Source organism: Ictalurus furcatus, chromosome 11, assembly GCF_023375685.1.
Source record: "Ictalurus furcatus strain D&B chromosome 11, Billie_1.0, whole genome shotgun sequence".
Lineage (NCBI taxonomy): Eukaryota > Metazoa > Chordata > Actinopteri > Siluriformes > Ictaluridae > Ictalurus > Ictalurus furcatus.
This window is the reverse complement of record NC_071265.1, coordinates 20864445-20887276: the sequence shown is the minus strand read 5'-3', so window position 1 is coordinate 20887276 and position 22832 is coordinate 20864445. Positions and strand designations below refer to the sequence as shown.

Sequence of the window (22832 nt, the reverse complement as noted above, 5' to 3'; positions counted from 1 at the left end):
CAGAAGCAGCAGATCACCAAGATGGATGCCTGGTTTGCAGCATATGAGTGGTATAGAGGACTATTGGAGCAGGGAAGAAGGACAGATGAACTACTCGCTCAGAATGACCGCATGCTCGGGCAACCGCGGCGGGACAGACCAGGCACCAGGTCACCACCGGCAATGTTCACAAAGGACTACACCATGCCACGCCGACAGGAGGGGGTGTCTGTGGTCAGGGCGGAGACCAACTCCCACCCTCTCTCCCCTATTATGGCTATCGCTCAGCCTTCATGTTCAGTGGAGAACGTCGCTCTGCCTCCACGTTCCGTGAGAAACGTCGCTCCATCTCCTACCGGACTCAAGGATTCCCCACTGTTCAGCTGAGGTCGTTGCTCAGCCTCCCTGTTCAGCTGAGGTCATCTCTCAGCCTCCCTGTTCAGCTGTGGATGTCACTCAGCCTCCCTGTTCAGCCGAGGACGTCGCTCCGCTTTCATGCTCCGCCGAGGACTTCGCTCAGCCTGCCTGCCCTGCTGTGGTTGTCGCTCTGCCTTCATGCTCCACCGAGGACGTCGCTCCGCTTTCATGGTCCGCCGAGGACGTCGCTCAGCCTGCCTGCCCAGCAGTGGTCGTCGCTCTGCCTTCATGCTCCGCCGAGGACTTCGCTCAGCCTGTCTGCTCGGCTGAGGCCGTCGCTCTGCCTCCCTGCTCAGCGGTGGATGTGTCTCAGCCTCCCTGTTCAGCGGTGGATGCTGCTCAGCCTTCCTGCTCGGCTGAGGTTGTCACTCTACCTCTCTGCTCTGCAGAGGACGTCGGTCCGCTGTCCAGCTCTGCTGAGGACGTTGCTCCACTTCCATGCACCGACGAGGATGTCACACCGCTTTCATGCTCTGCCGAGGACGTTGCCCCGCTTTCATGTTCAGCCGAGGAAGTATCTCTGCCTCCCTGTGCCGTTGTGGAAGCCGCTCAGCCTCCTGGTTCAGCTGGGGACATTTTGCCCAGGGGGCCAGGACCAGCAGATGGAGGACGTATAATTTTGGGCGCTCCGGGAGTAGCGCCCTTGGGGGAGGGTTATGTCATGTATCAAGAAACTCTGGACGCCACTTCCCATCAGCCACTGCACTGCACTAGCTGTCACATGACCACCTGCACCTGACTCATGTTTTGTTATTGAGCACTCGTGTGATAATGAGAGCCATTGTCTCCAAATGCAAAAAACCTCGGCACAGTAGTAAACCTCCCCAGAAGGGGCCGACCTTCCGAAATTCATATAAATATATATAATGACATTCTACCCGAATTTCCTTACTCTATTTCTTCATGAAATCACTCAAGGAGCACACACATACCACACAAGTTATATTTTGGCTGCTGTTACATACACTCCTAATAATCAGCCACAATAATCATATTAGTAATACTATACTAATGCATGCTAGATAAATGAAACGATTAGTGGCAACTTTGTATAATTTGGTATAAGTATGAGAGTTATAGGATAATACATGGAAGAAAGTAGATGTTTATAGTTGTTAATGTATTACTTTTGCAGTCCTCACCTCTGTAGACTCTATGGAGTGCTCTGGGATGTGTAAATTTTGAAGAGCACAGGGTGACCTTTGTGTTCCTTGCTGAGGGAGCAAAAGGTCCTGGGCTTTTATCTACTGAGTGCGCCATTTGGTCTCGGCCCAAAGGATTAAATCACTGGATTTGACAGAGGTTTCTGTGGTTGAGATGGTTGAAATTAGCAGATGACCAAAAACATCTTCCAGTTAGCAAACAAGGTGCTTTGTTGACTACTGGGATAATATATCCTCCTGCAGACAGATCAGAATCTGATTATATTAACAAGCTAATTCACTGACTTACTTAGTACGGGGGCGGCTGTGGCTCAGGTGATAGAGCGGGGTGTCCACTAATCATAGGGTTGGAGGTTTGATTCCCGGCCCACATGACTCCACATACCGAAGTGTCCTTGGGTAAGACACTGAACCCCAAGTTGCTCCTGATGGCAAGTTAGCGCCTTGCATGGCAGCTCTGCTACCATTGGTGTGTGTGTGTGTGTGTGTGAATGGGTGAATGAGACACAGTGTAAAGCGCTTTGGATAAAAGCATGTATTCATTGTGTCTTGAAGTGGTTGGGATCAAACCAAGTAATACTTGTGACCCAACAGGCTCAAGGTATAGTATAGATTTAATATTTGTCATCATGTAGACAGGAGTAAGTCCATTTTAGCTTTGCTGCTGATGGTTGCAGGCATCAGCGTTTTGAATATAAAATGGATGGCCACATGAAGCTAGTGGGTGAAAATGTGTGAATTTAGGCTGCTGCATTTTATCTTGGTTGCAAGGTTTTAATGGAATGTCCAGTTGTGCTACTCAAGTTTCAAGAGGGACTGAACAACCATAATCATTATATCCCCCTTATGTTGTACTGGAGAAACCCACAGACTAAATATGTTTTCTGATATGTGCCAACAAAAGTTTTCATCTGCTTTCAGATAAAGCGATCACGGAGTGTGTGATGGAACTGCCAAAAAGCATTTGATGAGGGGATTTGGAGGATGAGTGTCATGTCATAAGCATAACTATGGTAGGGGAAACCATGTGAAGATTTCCTTTTGCATCACTGGGAGAGGGTATTTTTAGGAAAAAGATTAGTAGACCAAGCATCGAATCATGTGGGATAAGTTTGAAGTAAATCAAGTAAATCACTGCCATGCTGGTCCAGTAAATCCAAAGCTAATCAGGATGGTTTAACATTGCAGCTTGTATGTTACTCAGAGAACACAGCCAACCCAAGCTAAGAATATAGGTGGGATTTTTATTTTGGCACATTTTTCTGCCATTTGCAAAACTTATAACTCACTAATAGTTCACTGCTTTCTGCTTTATTTTTCTCACAGCCACACACATGCTCTGCTCTCTGAGAAAGAGAGAGAGAGAGAGAGATATCACATAAATATAAATGGGACAGCAGTCAGGTGTGCCACATTAGTCATTACTCATAAAGCTTGTCCCTTAAACACACCCAGTGCATACACATGCTAAACCACACCCATATCTATTGTGTACCCCCACAGTAAGATGCCTGCCATGATGTCTGGCATGGGAGAAAATTCAGCTTGTAACTTGCCAACTTCTTCTCTCTGGTTCAGTAAGAGATGGTCTCCAACTGGGATCTGAGTGGGATCTGATGTTTATTGACCACTCTTGTTCCAACTCATCCCTCCACTGCCATCACCATTGTGAATGTTGATTTGGTAAATCTGCCAATTCTTCTTGAAGAGTGTTAGAATGCAAAGGCAGGGGATAGAGCAGCTGGTGTTGCTCTAAAAATTGCTAAGTATTTCAAAGTGTCACATTTGAATGTAGGTGACCAGACGTCCTGCTTTGTGTTGTAATGCACAGCATTTTAGTCCTTTGTCCCGCATCCAGAAAACTTGAGATGATGTCCCGCATTTTGATTGGAAATAGATTTTGAACAGACTAAGTGTGGAAGCAGGGGTGAGCTCGAGTGCCGGGTGGTGAATGGAGGGCGGAGTCGGAGATGGTGAGTGGTAAGGGTTGCACACCTGCGGGGAATTATACTAATGAATGTTCAGTGTTGCAGTGAGCCGAGGCGAGAATAAAAATGGGAGTGACGTGTGCCTCGAAAGACAGAGAGAGCCAATCAGCACATTGTCCCACATTTGATCTGTTTGCATCTGGTCACCCTATTTGAATGTGCTGGAAGATGAACAAGTAATAAAGAAGAAGAGCATGAAAAACCTATGTTGAGGAGTGGTATACAAACAAGAAGAGGTTGAGTATTTGGAAGAGGGAAAAGTTGAGGACTACAGGAGGAGAGTGAAAGAGGTAGGAAGAGGAAAAGATAGGAACAGTACAGTAGGAGGAAGAGAGCAGAGAAAAGGAAAAGAGGAAGATCATAAAGAAGACAGATCTTAAATGAGATGAGAGCCACTCTAATTGAACATGTTCTCAATTATGGTCTCTCTTTGAGATACACTGGATTGAAACAAACCAGTAAGTGTCATATATCAAGGAGGTAACTCTGGACTTCAGTTCCCATCAGCCACTGCACTGTACTACAATATGTCACATGACCACCTGCACCTGAATCATGTTTCTGTTAATGAGCACTCTTTTATATATAGCCACTGTTTGTACTGCTTCCTTGTCTCACGTAATTGTCTTCTATGCTTTTGTCCACGCTTCCTTGTTTAGTTTTTGCCACAGTATTTTGCCAAGTTGTCTTAGTGTATTTGTTTTGTTGTTTGTTTGTTCGTTTATTAAACTGTTTGTAAATTTGCGATTGCTTCCGCATCAACCTTGAAATGTGACAGAACGTGAGACCTACAACAGAAGCAGCAGATCACCATGAAGTACCTGGGCTTCGATCTGCCACCTATGTTCATGGAGAACTATGCCACCCCACAACAACAGGAGGAGGAGTACCAAGCTGAGCCAAGCAGCAGGTCGCCAGGAAGTACCTGGGCTTCAATCTACCACCTATGTTCACGGAGAACGATGCCACGCCACAACATCAGGAGGAGGAGTACCAAGCTGAGCCACGTAAGCAGCAGGTTGCCAGGAAGTACCTGGGTTTCAATCTACCACCTATGTTCACTGAGAACTATGCCACGACACAACAACAACAGGAGGAGTACCAAGCTGAGCCACATAAGCAGCAGGTCGCCAGGAAGTACCTGGGTTTTAATCTACCACCTACGTTCACGGAGAAATATGCCACGCCACAACAACAGGAGGAGGAGTACCAAGCTGAGACACACATGCAGCAGGTCACCAGGAAGTACCTGGGCTTCAATCTACCAACTATGCCACGCCACAACAACAGGAGGAGAAGTCCGGGTACAAGTGGGAGTCTGGGCTAGTACCATCTCCCACCCTCCCTCCCCTATAATGGATCTAGTTCAGCAAACTGAGTCAGCGGAGAACGAAAGTCAGCCTCCCTGCTCATCTGAGGACGCTGCTCAGCTTTTCGGGTCAGCTGAGGACGCCGCTCAGTCACCTGGGTTGGCTGAAGACGTTGCTCGTGTCCTGACATACCCAAGTGCTCCCCTCTGTTCACCAACTAATGAACTCTTTCATTAACTTTCTTTCCTAGAATGTCGCTGGAGCTCTGGATAGTTTCCTATCTACTTCCGCTCTCCTTCCCTCCAAGCACTCACTCCCTTGCACAATTTAGTAATCCAGAAAATCAAGGAACCAAGCTTAAGCGAATATCACTTTTTTGTATACTTTTTTAATTTGAATTATTTATGCTGCTGTGCTTGCTGGTTCAGCTGAGGACGTCGCTCTGCCTTCCTGCTCGACTGAGGATGTCGCTCTGCCTACCTGCTCGGCTGAGGACGTCGCTCTGCTTTCCTGCTCGGCTGAGGTCGTCACTCTGCCTTCCTGCTAGGCTGAGGTCGTTGCTCTGCCATCCTGCTTCACTGAGAACGTCGATCTGCCTCCATGTTCCACTGAAGACATTGTTCCTCTTCTTTGCTATGCGCTGTATGCCACTCCCACTTCCTGCTCCATGGAGGACATCGTTCCCCTCTCATGCTCCGCAGAGAGCATCGTTCCTCCCTTTGGCCTCGCGGAGAACCTCGCTCCTCTCCCTGGCCTTGCAGAGAACCTCGCTCCCCTCTATGGCCTCACGGGAATCTTGGAGCTTCCCTCGGGCCTCGCGGAGAACATCGCTCCCCTCTCCTGTCCTGCGGAGGAACTTGTCCCACTGTCCTGCCACGCAGACGTCGCTCTGAGCTACAGCCCCGCTGAGGACATCGCTCTGAGCTGTATTTTGTTTTGTTGTTTGTTCGTTTATTAAACTGTTTGAAAATCTGCGATTGTTTCCACATCAACCTTGAAATGTGACAGAACGTGAGACCTACAACGGAAGCAGCAGATCACCATGAAGTACCTGGGCTTCGGTCTGCCACCTATGTGACAGTACGCCTATGCAGTATAACATAATTTTTGTATAATTTTTGTGAATCCATCAATTACATGCTTGCTCCACAAAAGCAAAACCAGGGACAACTGGACTGGAGGCAATTTGTGGTTGTTTGAGACAATTTTAAAATTTCACTATTTAGACAAGTGGATTTCACCACTTAGACAAGTGGATTGAAGCACATCCTCATTTCCTAGTGGTCCATTATATTTTCCCTTTTAGAGTTCTGTTGAGTTTTTCTTTTCCTGAAGATGGAAAATATCAACTCAACCCATATGTCAAAGTAACACATTTAGGCAAATGCATATCCGATATGTATTCAAAACATGCTGCATTTTTCCCCCCAGATGCATTGAATTGTAAATAAAATTTAACATACAGTAAAGAATTGTTCATAAATAAAGCAGTGGAACTAAGCTTGTCCCATAAATATTTATGTCTTGTATGATACCAGTATGATTTAGCTGAACAGTTTATCAAAAGATGACAGTTCAGTAATTTTGAAAATAATATGCATATATTTAATTAATTAACAGACATTGTTAATGGCTGTTATTTGGCTTAATATGTCATATTGGTTGAGAAATACTTGCATTTAATTCTAACCTAGTTACCTGATGTGCACTGCATGAATTTGTACTTGAATGAGGCAAAATATCTTGAGGCAGTACTGCACCTGAAAGGTTGCCCAGTAGCAATCAAACTCTTGGAACTCAATTGAATGTATTCCACATTCCTGAGCCAGGTGCTTTACTAAAGTGGGTCTTGGACAGTTTATGAACTCAGGAACAGAACCTAATCACAGAGTCACTGCTACATACAAGGGATCTTTGTTCTGTGTGCCACCTGGAGGCTATATATAATACAATTATTATACACACTGACCAGGAGGGCAAAATGAAAAGATCTCAATTTTTTACTCCTGTGGACTTTTTGTGCACATGCCTGTTGTTCACACCGATATGTCTAACATCTTGAAAACCTTTGCACCATTACACCAGTTGAAACACCAAGCCAGTTGTTTGAAAACTCACAATGTATTCAGATGGTTTGTGCTTCCAGTGTTTATTGCGATAGTTGATTTGACTTTAAGCAACTAAGCCAGATCCAATTACATGTTTCAATTTGTATGGCCACCACTAGTTCATTAGACTGTGGTATATTACATACATTTCCGGAGGTCAAAATGTTGGCAAACCAAGTATGTGTATGTTTTCTGGAATCCATGGTGCACATTGCAAATTGATTGTGTTGTAAAATGTCATCACTGTGCTTGAAAGCCTTGAATGTTTACCTGGTACTTTGGGAACATTTCTACTGATCAGCCAAGGTAGTATCATACCTTGTTTTCGCTCCATTATTTTTAACGCTCTAGCAATTATTGTTGCAAAGCACTAATATCTAATGAAAGACCCAGTCTTTTCATGCTGAAGAAGCTCCCCCACTCTGGCTTGGTTCTGGCAAGGACTCTTCCCCCAGGACAGTGGACAGAGATCACAGCGATGAGTCACTATTAATAATACTGTGCCAGAAACCTAGTGCTGAGGTTATGTATCAGATAGGACAAATACACAGCAGTGTTTTAAAGCAGCAGCAGGAGGTTCACAGTAGAGCTGAGATGAAGATGAGCCATTAGTGCATTTTGGTAATGTGAGAGCTGGAAAATATTGTGCACACACATATGCACACTCTTTCTCAGGCTGCTTGCCTAAAAGTCAGTCCTTGTTTGAAAGCATGCTTCATCTTTAATGGACAACAGACATGTACAGAAGTCACCAGAATATCCACCTACATTTCCATTGGCATTATGTATGTCATGCAAATGTGTGTTTCTAAACTGAATATTGCTGAAATAAGTCTATATGCTGTATTGTTCAGTAATAAGAGAACAAAACAAGCTTACATAGCACAATACACTGGCATAATACCATCATACAGGCTTCCTTCATGAGTGAATTCATGCTGAAAATATAAGTGATGTGAGCATTATTTCAAACCAGATTGCACAGACAGGCAGATAGTGAATAAAATGTGAATGTAGATACCTTTGTTATTTTTCTCCCCTCTTGTACAGATGTACATCCAGACAACAACTTTAACCATCTCAGTGAGTCTGAGTGCTTCTGTGTCTCTGGGACTGCTCTACGTCCCCAAAATATATGTGGTGCTCCTCCACCCTGAGCAGAATGTGGCCAAGCGGAGCACACGCAGCCTGAAGGCCGTGGTCACTGCCGCCACCATGTCCAACAAATTCAACCCGAAGGCCAGCCTGCGGCCTAATGGAGAGGCCAAGACCGAGCTGTGTGAGAACCTGGAAACTCAAGGTAAGAGGGTTTAAAGGGAAAGATATGGCTGTCCTCCTTAATTTGAACACAGAGCTGGTTCCAGTTATAGGCATCATAGGCAGTTGCCTAGGGCCTCTATATTGCCTGGGGCAACTTAAATGCTCTGGATCAATGGAAACAGCCAATTCGTTATTTTATTTGAAGTAACCATTTTATCATGGTCAGGGTTGCAGTGGATTGCAGGGCACATACACATACCCATTTACATTTGCACACTCATTCACACCTGGCTCACTTTATAGAAATATTAATGTAAAAATTAAATTTTTCCCCCTTTCAAATAAATTTGAAAGGGGGAAAAAATAAATGTTAGAAAATGTTTAGACAATTAAATATATATATATACAGTGAGGGAAAAAAGTATTTGATCCCCTGCTGATTTTGTACATTTGCCCACTGACAAAGAAATGATCAGTCTATAATTTTAATGGTAGTTGTATTTGAACAGTGAGAGACAGAATAACAACAAAAAAATCCAGAAAAACGCATGTCAAAAATTTTATAAATTAATTTGCATTTTAATGAGGGAAAAAAGTATTTGACCCCCTCTCAATCAGAAAGATTTCTGGCTCCCAGGTGTCTTTTATACAGGTAACGAGCTGAGATTAGGAGCACACTCTTAAAGGGAGTGCTCCTAATATCAGTTTGTTACCTGTATAAAAGACACCTGTCCACAGAAGCAATCAATCAGTCATATTCCAAACTCTCCACCATGGCCAAGAACAAAGAGCTCTCCAAGGATGTCAGGGACAAGACTGTAGACCTACACAAGTCTGGAATGGGCTACAAGACCATTGCAAAGCAGCTTGGTGAGAAGGGGACAACAGTTGGTGCGATTATTCGCAAATGGAAGAAGCACAAAAGAACTGTCAATCTCCCTCGGCCTGGGGTTCCATGCAAGATCTCACCTCGTGGAGTTGCATTGATCATGAGAACAGTGAGGAATCAGCCCAGAACTACACGGGACGATCTTGTCAATGATCTCAAGGCAGCTGGGACCATAGTCACCAAGAAAACAATTGGTAACACACTACGCCGTGAAGGACTGAAATCCTGCAGCGCGCGCAAGGTCCGCTGCTCAAGAAAACACATATACATGCCCGTCTGAAGTTTGCCAATGAACATCTGAATGATTCTGAGGACAACTGGGTGAAAGCGTTGAGGTCAGATGAGACCAAAATGGAGCTCTTTGGCATCAACTCAACTCGCCGTGTTTGGAGGAGGAGGAATGCTGCCTATGACCCCTGGAACACCATCCCCACCGTCAAACATGGAGGTGGAAACATTATGCTTTGGGGTTTTTTTTCTGCTAAGGGGACAGGACAACTTCACCGCATCAAAGGGACGATGGACGGGGCCATGTACCGTCAAATCTTGGGTGAAAACCTCCTTCCCTCAGACAGGGCATTGAAAATGGGTCGTGGATGGATATTCCAGCATGACAATGACCCAAAACACATGGCCAAGGCAACAAAGGAGTGGCTCAAGAAGAAGCACATTAAGGTCCTGGAGTGACCTAGGCAGTCTCCAGACCTTAATCCCATAGAAAATCTGTGGAGAGAGCTGAAGGTTCGAGTTGCCAAACGTCAGCCTCGAAACCTTAATGATTTGGAGAAGATCTGCAAAGAGGAGTGGGACAAAATCCCTCCTGAGATGTGTGCAAACCTGGTGGCCAACTACAAGAAACGTCTGACCTCTGTGATTGCCAACAAGGGTTTTTAAACCAAGTACTAAGTCATGTTTTGCAGAGGGGTCAAATACTTATTTCCCTCATTAAAATGCAAATCAATTTATAACATTTTTGATGTGCGTTTTTCTGGATTTTTTTGTTGTTATTCTGTCTCTCACTGTTCAAATAAATCTACCATTAAAGTTATAGACTGATCATTTCTTTGTCAGTGGGTAAACATACAAAATCAGCAGGGGATCAAATACTTTTTTCCCTCACTGTATATATATATATATATATATATATATATATATATATATATATACATCTAGTGCGTTAGTCACTGGTAGTGTATATATTTTTATATTAAAAGCGTAAAAAATACTTTTGTGTAAACAGCAAAACCATTTTAAAGTGTTGGTGCTATTTTTGTGTTTTAATTTTTTTTTTAATTGTATGTTTCATATGTTTTATAGGAGCAAAAATTGTGTGGTAAATCAGATGTGACACCTATGAAATAGCATTGTTTATTCTACAACCTCACTTGGTAATTTCCTAAAACATGGGTTCCACCAGGGCCACTAGTTCTGACATAAATGCCTATTGAAATCCTTCATACCAAGCCTGATATTTGCCAGATGAGCAAAAAGTTAGCAAAAATCTAAAAAGGTTGCTAACATAAAACACAATATGATGTCCAAAACCATGATAATGGCTATGTTATCCTTTAAAAAAGACAGAATAGTGGAGCTCACATAAACTGAAATTATTTTGTGTATATTAACTATTAGTAACAGCTTCATTTAAGTGAGAATGACTGTGGACCAGTTTGCTGTATTAGTGCAAGTGCTGCCCTATCTCTAAACAACAACAACAAAATAAAACAGAGAGCTAATCAAACAGCATATGTTTATCTATTTTTAAACTTTTATTATATTCTATTAAATTAAGAACATCTGTAAAGCGAAAAGCTTTTATTCGCTTTCACTGTAAACCACTGTTAGTTTTGGTCCGGTACTGACAGCTTAGTTTTAGCTGTTTCTCTCAGTATAGGACAAGTCACTAATGTTTCATTACATGGAGTTGTTTAATGTTTTTCTGCAATGTTTTTCATCAGTGCCATAAAGCTTACTGTAGATGTGTTACTGTGTTAATCTTGTATTATAATTTTCAGTGATTCAGAGGTGGAGGTCTGCAAAGGACTGTTTTTTCTTTTCTTTTTTTCTGTCCCTGGAGGAATTCCTCCTGCAGGAAATACAATGCTGTGAAAAATTATTTTTCTGGTTTCTTCTATATCTCATACTAAGGTGTTTCAGAAATTAAAACAAACTCTAAGATAAAACAAATGCAACCTGAGTGTCACGATGCGGCGGTAAGGACAGGTGCAAGTGCAGAATCTACTTTCAAACATTTTAATGAGGTACAAACAAAATATAAAACAAGACTTACAAGAACCCAGGGCCAGACAACCCATGCAGTGCAGCGCGTGACTATATATACACATAAATGCTAATGAGCCAAACGTGAATAAGGTGAAAGAGACATGTGACATAGTGCAGTGGCTGATGGGAAATGTAGTATTAGTCCCTTTTTCCATATTACATGACAGAATCCCCCCCTCAAAAAAGGGGCTACTCCCAGAGCACCAGAATACACTCCCTCTCCTGGTGGTTCTGGCTCTTTGTGCAAAATGTCTTCCGCACCACAGAGAGACAACCTGATATACCCGGCCTGACTCGAATGTGGAGCAATGGCTACTGCACAGCCAGCAGGCGGAACGAAGCTTAAGGCAGAGCCTGAAGGGGAAACAACGTTCCCCATGGTGCTAGAGGGGGAGTGAAGTTCTCCACGAAGCCAGAAAATGGAGCAAAGTTCTCCACGAGGCCAGAGGGCGGAGCAAAGTTCTCCACGAGGCCAGAGGGTGGAGCAAGGTTCTCTGTGAGGCCAGGAGGAGGAGTGATGTCCTCCGTGGAGCAGAAAGGGGGAGCAACATACGGTGTGAAGCAAAGAAAAGGAGTGATGTCTTCAGCAGAGCAGGAAGGCAGAGCAATGTCCTCAGCCAAGCAGGATGACGGAGCGACGTCCTTAGTGGAGTAGGAAGGCGGAGCGACATCCAAAGTGGAGCCTGGCATAGTGACACCCGAGGTGGAACAGGGAAGAAAAGTGTAGCTCTTGGCTGCACTGGGAGGTGGAGCAACATCTTCAGCTGAACAGGGAGACTGAGCAGCGTCCTCAACTGAACGAGGATGATGAGTGACATCCTCAGACGCGCAGGGAGCCTGAATGACGTTCTCCGTCAACCCAGCAGGCTGGACTAGATCCACAGTGGGAGGGAGGGTGGGAGATGGTTCCATCTTGATTGGAAGGCTCCCCTTATGAATACCCCATGAAGGAGTGCATCACGTTGAGCCATTCCCTATTGTTTTTTATGAAGGAAAATTTTCCCTCCTTCTCCCACCTCAGCTTTAATTTTTCATACAGGGCCTCTTGGACCCTGAAAAATTCTGCTGCATCCATGCTGCAGTCTTGCATTCTGTCACGATGCAGAGATAAGGACAGATGCAAGTGCAGAATCTCCTTTCAAATGTTTTAATGAGGTACAAACAAAATATAAAACAAGACTTACAAGAACCCAGGGCTAGATGACCATGATACAGAAAGATAAACCAAACAACGCAAGACAACCCATGCAGTGCAGAACGTGACTATATATACATAAGTGCTAATGAGCCAAACGTGAATCAGGTGAAAGAGACATGACATGGTGCAGTGGCTGATGGGAAATGCAATTTTAGTCCCTTTTCCCATATTACATGGCACTGAGGAAACACAAAATACAGTTTTTAAATGATAATGTTATTTATTGAAGCAAAAAAGTTATCCAATACCAACTGGGCCTGCGTGAAAATGTATTGCCCCCCATAGTTACTAATTCCCCAAATCTATAAAATTGCATTCATAATGGGGTTCAGCTGGACTAGATGCAACCAGGCCTGATTACTGAAAACCCTGTTCAATCAAGTCAACACTTAAATAGAACTTTTGTAAACAGCATGAAGTTGGTTAAAAGGTCTTACCCAGTAACACACTATGCCAAAATTGAAAGAAATTCCAGAAATGATGAGGAAGAAGGTGATTGAAATACATCAGTCTGGGAAGAGTTACAAAGCTATTTCTAAGGCTCTTGGACTCCAAAAAAACACAGTGAGTGTCATGATCTCCAAATGTAGTAGTGAACCTTCCCAGAAATGGCCAACCTTCCAAAATTCCTCCAAGTGCACAGCAACTACTCATCCAGCAAGTTACCATAGAGCCAAGGACAACATCAAAGGAATTACAGGGCGCTCTTGCATCAATATAGTTCATAACTCCACTATCAGAAAGACACTGGGCAAAAATGGCATCCATGGAAGAGTGGTGCGGCGAGAATCACTGCTAACCCAGAAGAACATTAAGTCTCATCTGAATTTTGCTAAAACACACTTTGATGATCCTCAACCATTTTGGGAGAATGTTCTGTGGAACGATGAGTCGAAAGTGGCACTGTTTGGAAGATATGGGTCTCATTACATCTGGCATGAACCAAACACAGAATTCCACAAAAAGAATCATACCTATCGTCAAGTATGCTCATAGAAATGCGATGGTGTGGGTATGTTTTGCTGCTTCTGGCCTGGGTAACTTGCAATAATTGAGGGAAACATGAATTCTGCTCTCCAGAAAATCCTAAAGGAGAATGTTCGGTCTTCATTCAGTATGTTGAAACTCAAGCGCAACTGGATTATGCAGAAGGACAATTATCCAAAGCACAGGAGTAAATCCTAGTCTTAGAAGTAAGTGAAAGACTTATCATCTGGGTTACGCATGTAAACCTGTTCCCTGAGAAGGGAACGAGATGTTGCGTTTAGCATAACACTATGGGAGAGCCCTTGCGCGCGACCGGCATCTGAAGTTTGTGTAAAGTCATGCCTATTTATAGGCCTGCCGTGATCAGGTGACGTGGCAATTAAGCCTGTAGCGTGATATATATATGGCACCTGTGAACCGCGCCGTCAGCCTCTATTATCTGAAGCGAAGATGCAATTCACAGGCCCGGTATGACAAAGCTAAGCAACGTCTCATTCCCTTCTCAGGGAACAGGGTTACATGCATAGCCCAGAAGTTCCCTTTCAAAGGGAACTCCACATTGCGTTTAGCATAACACTGTGGGAACGAGAATACCCACTCCGTCATACCGAGGGTACGGCCTCTAGTGGAATGATACCTTATGCCCAGGGGCGTAGTGAGACCGCGCGTGATAAGTGATAGAGATTGCTTCCACTGTCCAATTAGAGATGTACTGCTTTGACCCAGCATCACCTCTACTGTCACTGCCAAGCAGACCAGCAGCTGCTCCGACTTACGCCACTGGCCGGAGCAGTGGACGTAAGTACAGAGAACCCTTACTGGACACAGCAGGTGCATTCTCTCTTGTTCCGGTGTGAGGAACAGAGGAGGGCAGAAAGCCTGCAACACCACAGGCTGGGCAACAGATGTAGGCACTTTAGGAATATAATCCGGCCTAGGATACAGGAAGGTCTTGGCTAATCCAGGGGTAAAGTCAAGGCAAGAAGGGGCAACAGAGAGAGCTTGTAGATCTCCTACTCGCTTGAGAGATGTCAGGGCTAGCAGAAAAGCTACCTTTAGAGTCAGAAGCTTCACAGAGGCTGTCTCTAAGGGCTCAAATGGGGCACCTGACAGACCTGCCAGGACCACAGAAAGGTCCCAGGCAGGTATGCACGGCCTGCAGAAGGGCCTCAGCCGCCTGACACCACGCATAAACCTCGAAGTTAGTGGATGTTGCCCCACAGAGGCTCCATTAACAGGGGCATGGCTGGCCGAAATAGTGGCACGTAAACCCCAATTGTAGAAGGAGCCCACCCCACTGAGAAACATCCTTGTAAGAACTCCAGGACTGTAGCTATTGCGCAGTTCACTGGGTCTAGCTGGCATTCCTCACACCACAAGACAAAAAGCCGCCACTTGAGCGCATACAATTTCCTTGTGGTTGGTGCTCTAGGGTTCAACATGGTCTCTACAACCTCAGTTGTGAGACCAGAATCTATGAGCTGGTGCCATATGCACCATGGCGTCCAGCCCTAATTGTGCACAAGGAGTGGGCGAACCACAGTGGGCAGTGTGTTGTCTCCTTGGAGGCGAACACATGCAGTCTCGCAGTGTCAAGCAGTCTTGCTTGGCCAAACCTCCACCATATTGACTCCACCACTTGTGGATGGGGCCACCAATCCCTGGGTCTCATCCCCTGCCTCAACAGGATGTCTGCCTCCACATTCCAGTTGCCCAGAATGTACACTGCACTCACTGCCAAATCCTTCCCTCTGCTGAGAGAAGAATTAGTTGTGCCTGCCTGAACAGGGGGCACAGACATAATCCTCCCTGGTGGTCAATGTATGAGACCACCACTGTGTTGTCTGTAAACACATGGTGACCTCTCAACTGATGTTGGCTGCTGCTGCCATAAGCTCAAATAGTCTCTCCTAGAGACTAGAGGGGATGCCAAGATCCAACTTTATCTTGCTCAATGTTGAGGGGATTTACCCTACGCATGTTGGGGATAGAAACGCCCTCATCGTAGAAGAATCCTTATAACCCCTAGAAAAGTTGTCCACTGCACTAGAGAAAGCATACTTTTCTGAGGTTCTGCCTGAACCCCAAGCTCTTCATGTGGGAGAGAACAACATCTCGATGTTGAACCACCAGTTCCCTGGATCGTGCTAGAATTAACCAGTCATCCAGGTAGTTTAGTACACGGATGCCCTGGAATCACAATGGAGACAGAATGACATCCATGCACTTTATGAAGGTGCGAGGGGATAAAGCTAGCCCGAAGGGAAGAACCCAATCTTGGCTATGTGTAAACATGCACCGTTTAGTTCTGTCGTCACAAACCAGTCCTCAAGCTGAATCTGTGGAACAATAAGTTTGGGTGTCAGCATCTTGAACCTGTATGTCCGAAGAGTACAGTTCAGATGATGCAGATCTAAAATTGGCCGCATACTCCTGTATTTTTTGCGGACCAGGAAATAGTGGCTGTAAAAACCTCCCTCCCTCAGGGAACAGGGTACATGTTCTATAGCCCCTTTGTATAAGAGGGATCTTACTTCCTGCACTAACGTCTGGCTGTGGTCTGTGCTGACTACTGTGTTGAGCACACCTCTGAACCAGGGGGTCAAGCTCTAAACTGGACCCGGTAACCCTTTTCTATGGTAGACAGAACCCATGGAGACACATTTGGCAGTAGTTACCATGCTGCCAGATGGTATTTTAGTGACATTAACTATTCCACATTCTATTGGAGGGAAAGCATCAGGTTTTCATTGCCATGTGACAGCTCGCTGACCAGAGAACACTGAAAACCTGGCACAGCCTTGGCTAGGGGAGGCCCTACAGTAGCACAGGGGGCGTACTGCTCTAACAACCACTTGTACCCTGATACATCTCTCCACGGCCCCTCAGGACCACTCTTCTTTGTCTGCTTGGCCTTTATGACCATTCTCAGATCAGGCCTAGTAGCAAGCCACGACTGTGGCTGCCCGGCTCCCCTGGCTGTCTGCGGGGGTTAGCAGGCTGCCATACTCGCCTTCTGTGTCTCCCTCGCACTAGCACTGGCCCAGGCTCCACTCGTGGATGCCCGGGTGAATTCAACACAACAGGGAAGGAACTGGCTGAATGTGTTGAAATCACTCAGCAGGTCTGCTTGGTAGGCCTGCAACACTGTCAGTCTGCAGTGACCCACAAGCAAGACTACTACTGCATAGGACTTGCCCACCAATGCCACGGTGGCTTGTATGGCAAAGCGTGCCCTCCTAAATTACCTTCCGTCGATGGAGAGAGGTCGCTCGCAAGTGCCTCCTCCACCTTCAGCATAGTTAAAAAGCCATGCCATTCATTCCCCACAATGGCTGAGTTATAAATACGGCTTAGAATGGTTTTCCCCAGAAGCCTGATATTTTGTCATGCACTTCTGGAAGAAAGGGGAGTTTTCTGCATTGTGAGGGATTTACTTTCACTGGCGAGAAAAAAGCTCATCCAGCCTTTGTAATCACTTCAAGCAGCTCTTTATATGCTGCTCTCAGTTTTTAGCACATCCTTCTGGCTCCTCGGAGTCAAGAGAGCAATTATTACTATTATTTTTGTGTGTGTGTTTTTCTTTTTTTTTGGCTTTCCATAGTGGAAGGAGGAGTTGCGACGCGAGCTCCAAAATCCAGCGGAGAACCGGACCCAGAAGACAGAGCAAAAGATCTCTTGCTCCTCTTCCGGATCCATAAGAGATCCCCCCTTACCTGAGACGGCTAGCTGCCTCGGCAGCGGCCGGAAAGGTCCGTGAGGCTCTGAAACCCAACTTGCTTTGGCTTCCGAGAAGAGAGCTAGTTGCTAGCGGAGCTGCCTAATGTAGGTATTATAATGCACAGTCAGACCTCTCAAGGGCTTCCGTCGCATGCTCCTTACTAGACACTTCACACAGAAAGTTTAATGGCCACGTCACCTGATCACAGCAGGACTATAAATAGGCATGATTTTACACAAGCTTCAGATGCCGGTCGCACGCAACGGCGCTCCCATAGTGTTATGCTAAACGCAACGTGGAGTTCCCTTTCAAAGGGAACTCCAGTTATCAGAAGCGTTTGGTTGCAGTTATTGCTGCTAAAGGTGGCACACCCAGATTTTTATGTTTAAGGGGGAAATTAGTTTTTCACATGGGTGATAAGTGTTGGATAACTTTATATATATATATATATATATATATATATATATATATATATATATATATATATATATAAATAATATATTGTGTGTACTCAGGTTGCCTTTGTTTTATGTTTTTGGTGTATTATTTTATGTTTTTGATGCATTTTGTTTGAAAAAAAAACAACTATTTAGTATGAGATATACACTAAAACAGAAGAAATCAGGATGGGGCAAATACTCTTTGACAGCACTGTAAGTTTAAATAAAAACATTGCACCGTGGCATAATGAATTCCATTGTGTCCAGTGCTGTGCTAAAGAGCGCTTTCATTACCACTCAGTTTCATCTGACAAAAGGCCAATCCAAACGCATGCAATCTGACAAAAGGCCGATACAGACACGTTTCAGATGCCACCGAGGCCAGTAGTGAGCGTGGCAGTCATTATCACTCTGGAAAAACCTCCCAGATGACACTGTAGACAAGGTATGCTTGAGCCAAGGAAGCTGGTCATTATGTGGAATCTGTTGACAGTCATGAGCTTCTGCATTGCTGAGTTCTCAGTTCCAGAATCAATTATTTCAGTTGTTCACACATGAGTGCCTTTTAAGAATTGGTATTCCTTAAATAGTATAGTATGAGACACATGTTCATTTATTTATTTGTTTATTTATTTGTTTATCTTTTTTTATATTTAATATGAAAATTAGAATTGCAGCCTGTGTATGGCTATTAATTGAAGTGTGGTTTGACAAATTCTTCTGTTTTTTTATTAGCATTTAAGTGCACTAATAAAACAGCCTAAAAATCTTGATGTCTTAAATATTTAAATGCTAATTAAATGCTTTAATTAGGGAAAAGGCAACTAATTGACTACTTTTTTTTTGCAATTATTACTCGACTAGTAAAAATTAATAGTCATGAATACCCGAACACAAACACAAACACATACACACACACACACACACACACACACACACACACCAAAAAATGTGTAGCTGTGATGAGTGATGAGATTAATATGTGGTTTAGGGATGTAACCAATTCTGAATATATTATTCAGAATGAACAGATAAATTATTCTACACAGATACAAATAATACATTTATTTTGCCAGAAAGGTTCACCTAGCATCTGGTAGAGACTAGGAATGTGCATCAGGACTGGGATCACAACTGAAAAGTCACATGAATGGGAGGTTTATGCTGTCATGCAAGTGACCCATCAGATATGAATTTCATGGGTCAAAGGAAGACCACATTAATTAACATGAACCTGAACAATGCATTTATGTTGTTCATTTATTCATCCTTAGTAAATGCCTAGTCAGGATTGTGGTGGTTTAAATTTGGCTACTAGGTTGTTTATATTATAGGAAATAAAATGAACTAAATTCATTGTAAAAATGCCATGGGCAGGTGCAAAGAAAAACAAGGGGAAAAAAATGATTAAAACTTTTCCCGTTTAGGCCACACCCACTGTGGGTTTAACTTTCAATACATGCTGTATACAGACACAAATATTTGGAGCACTAAAGAGATATAGATACATATACAGGCATAGCATTACACCCCTAATGTAAATGCTGGCTTTGGTCCAAAATCAGAAAGTAGGATGAAATTTCATTTGAATCAATGTATCAGCAAATCACTGGAAACATTATCTATTAAAGACATCTAAACTGGGTATCCAACTGATCCAGGTTTTTCAAGAATACTATATGAGTTCCCATTTTACTTTTCCTAATTCTGTGATGAAAATAACCTTAATTTAAGGAGCAGGGCATCTGTCATTTAAGCAATCATCATTCCCATCTAGCAAATGTTGAATTGGCTCTTTAATACACTGCTTACCATCTCACAATGTGGCAGATGATTTGCTTTTCAAACATTACTAACAGCTAGTAAAAAGTTAAATTGGCAGTCTGATTCACTATTTGGGCATGGTCCAGTGTAAATTACCAAAAGGCAAACTGGTTTACTCTCAGTAGCACTACTGAGTCTCTCACTGAGTCACTAATTTGAATATATATCAAACCATGCAGCAGACAGATGGGCTGTGCAAAACAGCAATAAACAAACCATAAACAGCTGAATCAGCGGTAACAACTTTCTGTGATTATGTGTACCTACTCCTCCAACCTGTACAAGCAGAGATAGGAAAGGCTGTGGAAAGAGATAGCTTCCATTTTGTAGAGAATTTACACTTGGGTAAATGCTCCTAAGTAATACTACAGACTGTCACACACTCAGTATACAATATAACTAGTGACAAACCCATAAAAGTATGTGTCAGTAATGTGCAGGCAATTTTTATAAGTACTTATATACCTCTACCAAAGACAATTTGAAGGAAAATTTAAATTCTGATTTGACATTTTTCCATTGAAATATCCATGACACCAACAACCTGCATGGTTTAGAGATAAATATATCATGCTGTCTCCTCTTTTTCAGGACTTAGCCACAAACAAACATACATCAGCTATAGCAACCATGCAATCTAGCAAAAATGAAAAAAGGCCTAAGAGTCCTAAGAGTGACTTGTGGAAGACAGCCTCTTAAGGTGAACCAATCTTCTGGTTTCCAGATGGAGGAGAGATTTGAACACAGCCAGCTGACTCCATCCATACCTTCTGGTCTAAGAAGATCATGAGAAGACCCTGGGGGAAAAGTGGGAAGTCCATGGAGTTTCAGTAATGGTACTGTATGTTACATCAATATCTGGTATCCGGCAGAACTGAACCCATGCTGGAGCTGTCTGCAAAATCCCATTACAACTTCTTTTATCATCTGTCTTATAATTTGATGTCATTGCTGAAGTGACACCAAAATAACGACCAGGCTTCGACATATCACTTTCAGGTTTTCACACATAGGGGGAGTGGCTGAGATCTCTTTTTCCCGGCAGGGGTTCTCATGTTTTCCTCTTGGTGATGGCGACAAGAGCAAAATCCATTGTTTACAGATGTTGAGCATGCTGGTTTGGTTTGGGCACCCTGTGTTGTGTTTTTTATTTTCTTTCTTTCGTTTTGTTAACATTTCTGGAATGCATTTAAACCATGTTGCTGTGCTTTTATCACACTATGAGCCCTTATGATAAACTGTTTTAGGTGTAAGGAGTTTTGGGGTAATGTTCGCTTGTGCTTGAGTACCAACCCTTTATGAAGTCTAACTAACTAACCTGCGCTGTTGTCCAAAACACTCGATAGCTGTCACTGCCAACTGCTTTGGCAAAATGCAAAATCACAATTTAGTACTTAGCTCATTAAAGAGTATTTTACTCCTTGAGACCCCTTGTTGATTAAATACTCTTAGAGATGATTCCAGTACTGAAAAACTAAAACCTCAAATTTCCTAATCTTATGAGCAATTTGAAAAGAGAAAATTAAAAACAGGATGCATAAAGCTTACATGTGACAAGAACCGGAAAAAATAGATATTCATTTAAAGAAATGTCAAGTGATATATTGCAGCACTGCATTTTGTGGATGTCCTGTGAAATTAAGACTCACCGCCTATGATTTCTCCTCTGTTTATTTTTGCACTATTTGTGTTGCTGAATGCAATATGTTCATATTGACTGTGCTAAATAGCAATTTAATGTGTGTTCTGGTAATGTTTGCATTTGTCTAAAAAAGAAAAGAAGAAGAAGAAGAAGAAGAAAAAGAATATATATATATATATATATATATATATATATATATATATATATATATATATATATATATATATATATATATAACGGTGCCTGTACTGAAGTATTTGTAAAATATGAAAATTGAGGTATGTGAAGCATGATCATTTTTATACATAAGTTGTTTCTAATAAAAAATGTTTTTTCAAAATTTACTGTATATTTTTATATGTCCTTCATGGATCAATGTGATTTTTTTCATTAATGAAAAATAATTACCTTGTCAGATGAATAATCTAATTCATATTCATCTGCCAAATTAATGACACTGAAACTGTTGGATTGAATTAGAGTTGTATAATACTGTGATTATGGTGTGTTCAGACTGTGCAGTAAGAGTTATTCATGCAACTAAAATCTGCAATGTCATAAAATAAGGAAAGCAGATTATTTATTTTAATGCAACTGCAATCTCCTTTATATAGTTTCATGAAGAACATTTTTCGCCTCTTTTCTATCAAGAGGAACATTTTCTGTCTCATTAATGGTGATTAAATACTCAGGTAGACCGAAGAGGCAACAAAAGGGGTATTAAAGAAATGTGTTTAGGTAGAGATATATATTTTGCAGGAAGTGGCCGTCCATCATAGATTGAATTTAAAAAGGCCCATTAGTATTTGAGAGTTATGTGGGCCATCAGTTCAAACAGTGCAGAAGCAGGCAGGTGCTATAAAGTAGAGCTATGGTAGTGAGGCTCGTTGATGTAAAACAGCACAGCTAGAGATAAATTACTACCCACATCTGACTTATTTAGGTCCTGCTATAATATAGGGTATAAAACAGGAGTCTGATTGGAATGTTAATACATCTTTCAAACATGACAGCACTGTGGATGTAGGGAAAAAGCAAAGTAAAGGCAACAGAAGATCCAATGTTAGAATGTAGTATAATGTATTATCATATTTGGAGATGTATAATGAATTGCAAATGAAATGAACTCTACAGTAGTGTATTTGATGTTATTATAACTTGTTTATGCATATTTCAGTTGTTCATTTGAGTATACTTGTTAATTTAATCACACCAGGTATGTTCACTGACATGCTTATGTAAATGTACATGGTATATTTGATCACATCATGAGTGGACATGCTCATTCAAACCCACGATTAGATGGGTAGGTGGGGTGTACTAGCTCAGTGAACAGCACCACTGTGTGGTTGGTCCATAAAGCCTCTGAAGTGGATTCACACATACATGCACAAATCCATAAATGAGAAAATCAGAAATAATTAAATGCTGTGATGGATCACCTACACTTACATCTGTCTCTAGAGCCATTAAAAACTGAGGAAAGGTCAAGAAAATTATTTTTAAATAATGAATAATCTGACTGCACAAAGGTAACATCAGTTCAGATGTGCTGATTATGTGATTTTACTGAAAATTTCAAGCATTCATTATTATTTATAGTAAGTGGAACTGTTAGTTTGT

At 42.7% G+C, this 22832-nt stretch overlaps 1 protein-coding gene across 1 annotated transcript in view; it reads left to right on the top strand.

Annotated features, from left to right (window-relative positions):
* The window catches only part of grm4 (glutamate receptor, metabotropic 4), a 129712-nt gene extending 121199 nt beyond the window's left edge, over positions 1–8513 (top strand). Inside the window, exon 9 of the mRNA XM_053635952.1 lies at positions 8016–8513. Within this exon, the coding sequence (XP_053491927.1) occupies positions 8016–8279 (264 nt within the window). The 3' untranslated portion in view covers positions 8280–8513. The remainder of the gene's footprint in view (positions 1–8015) is intronic.
* The last annotated feature ends 14319 nt before the right edge of the window (positions 8514–22832 follow it).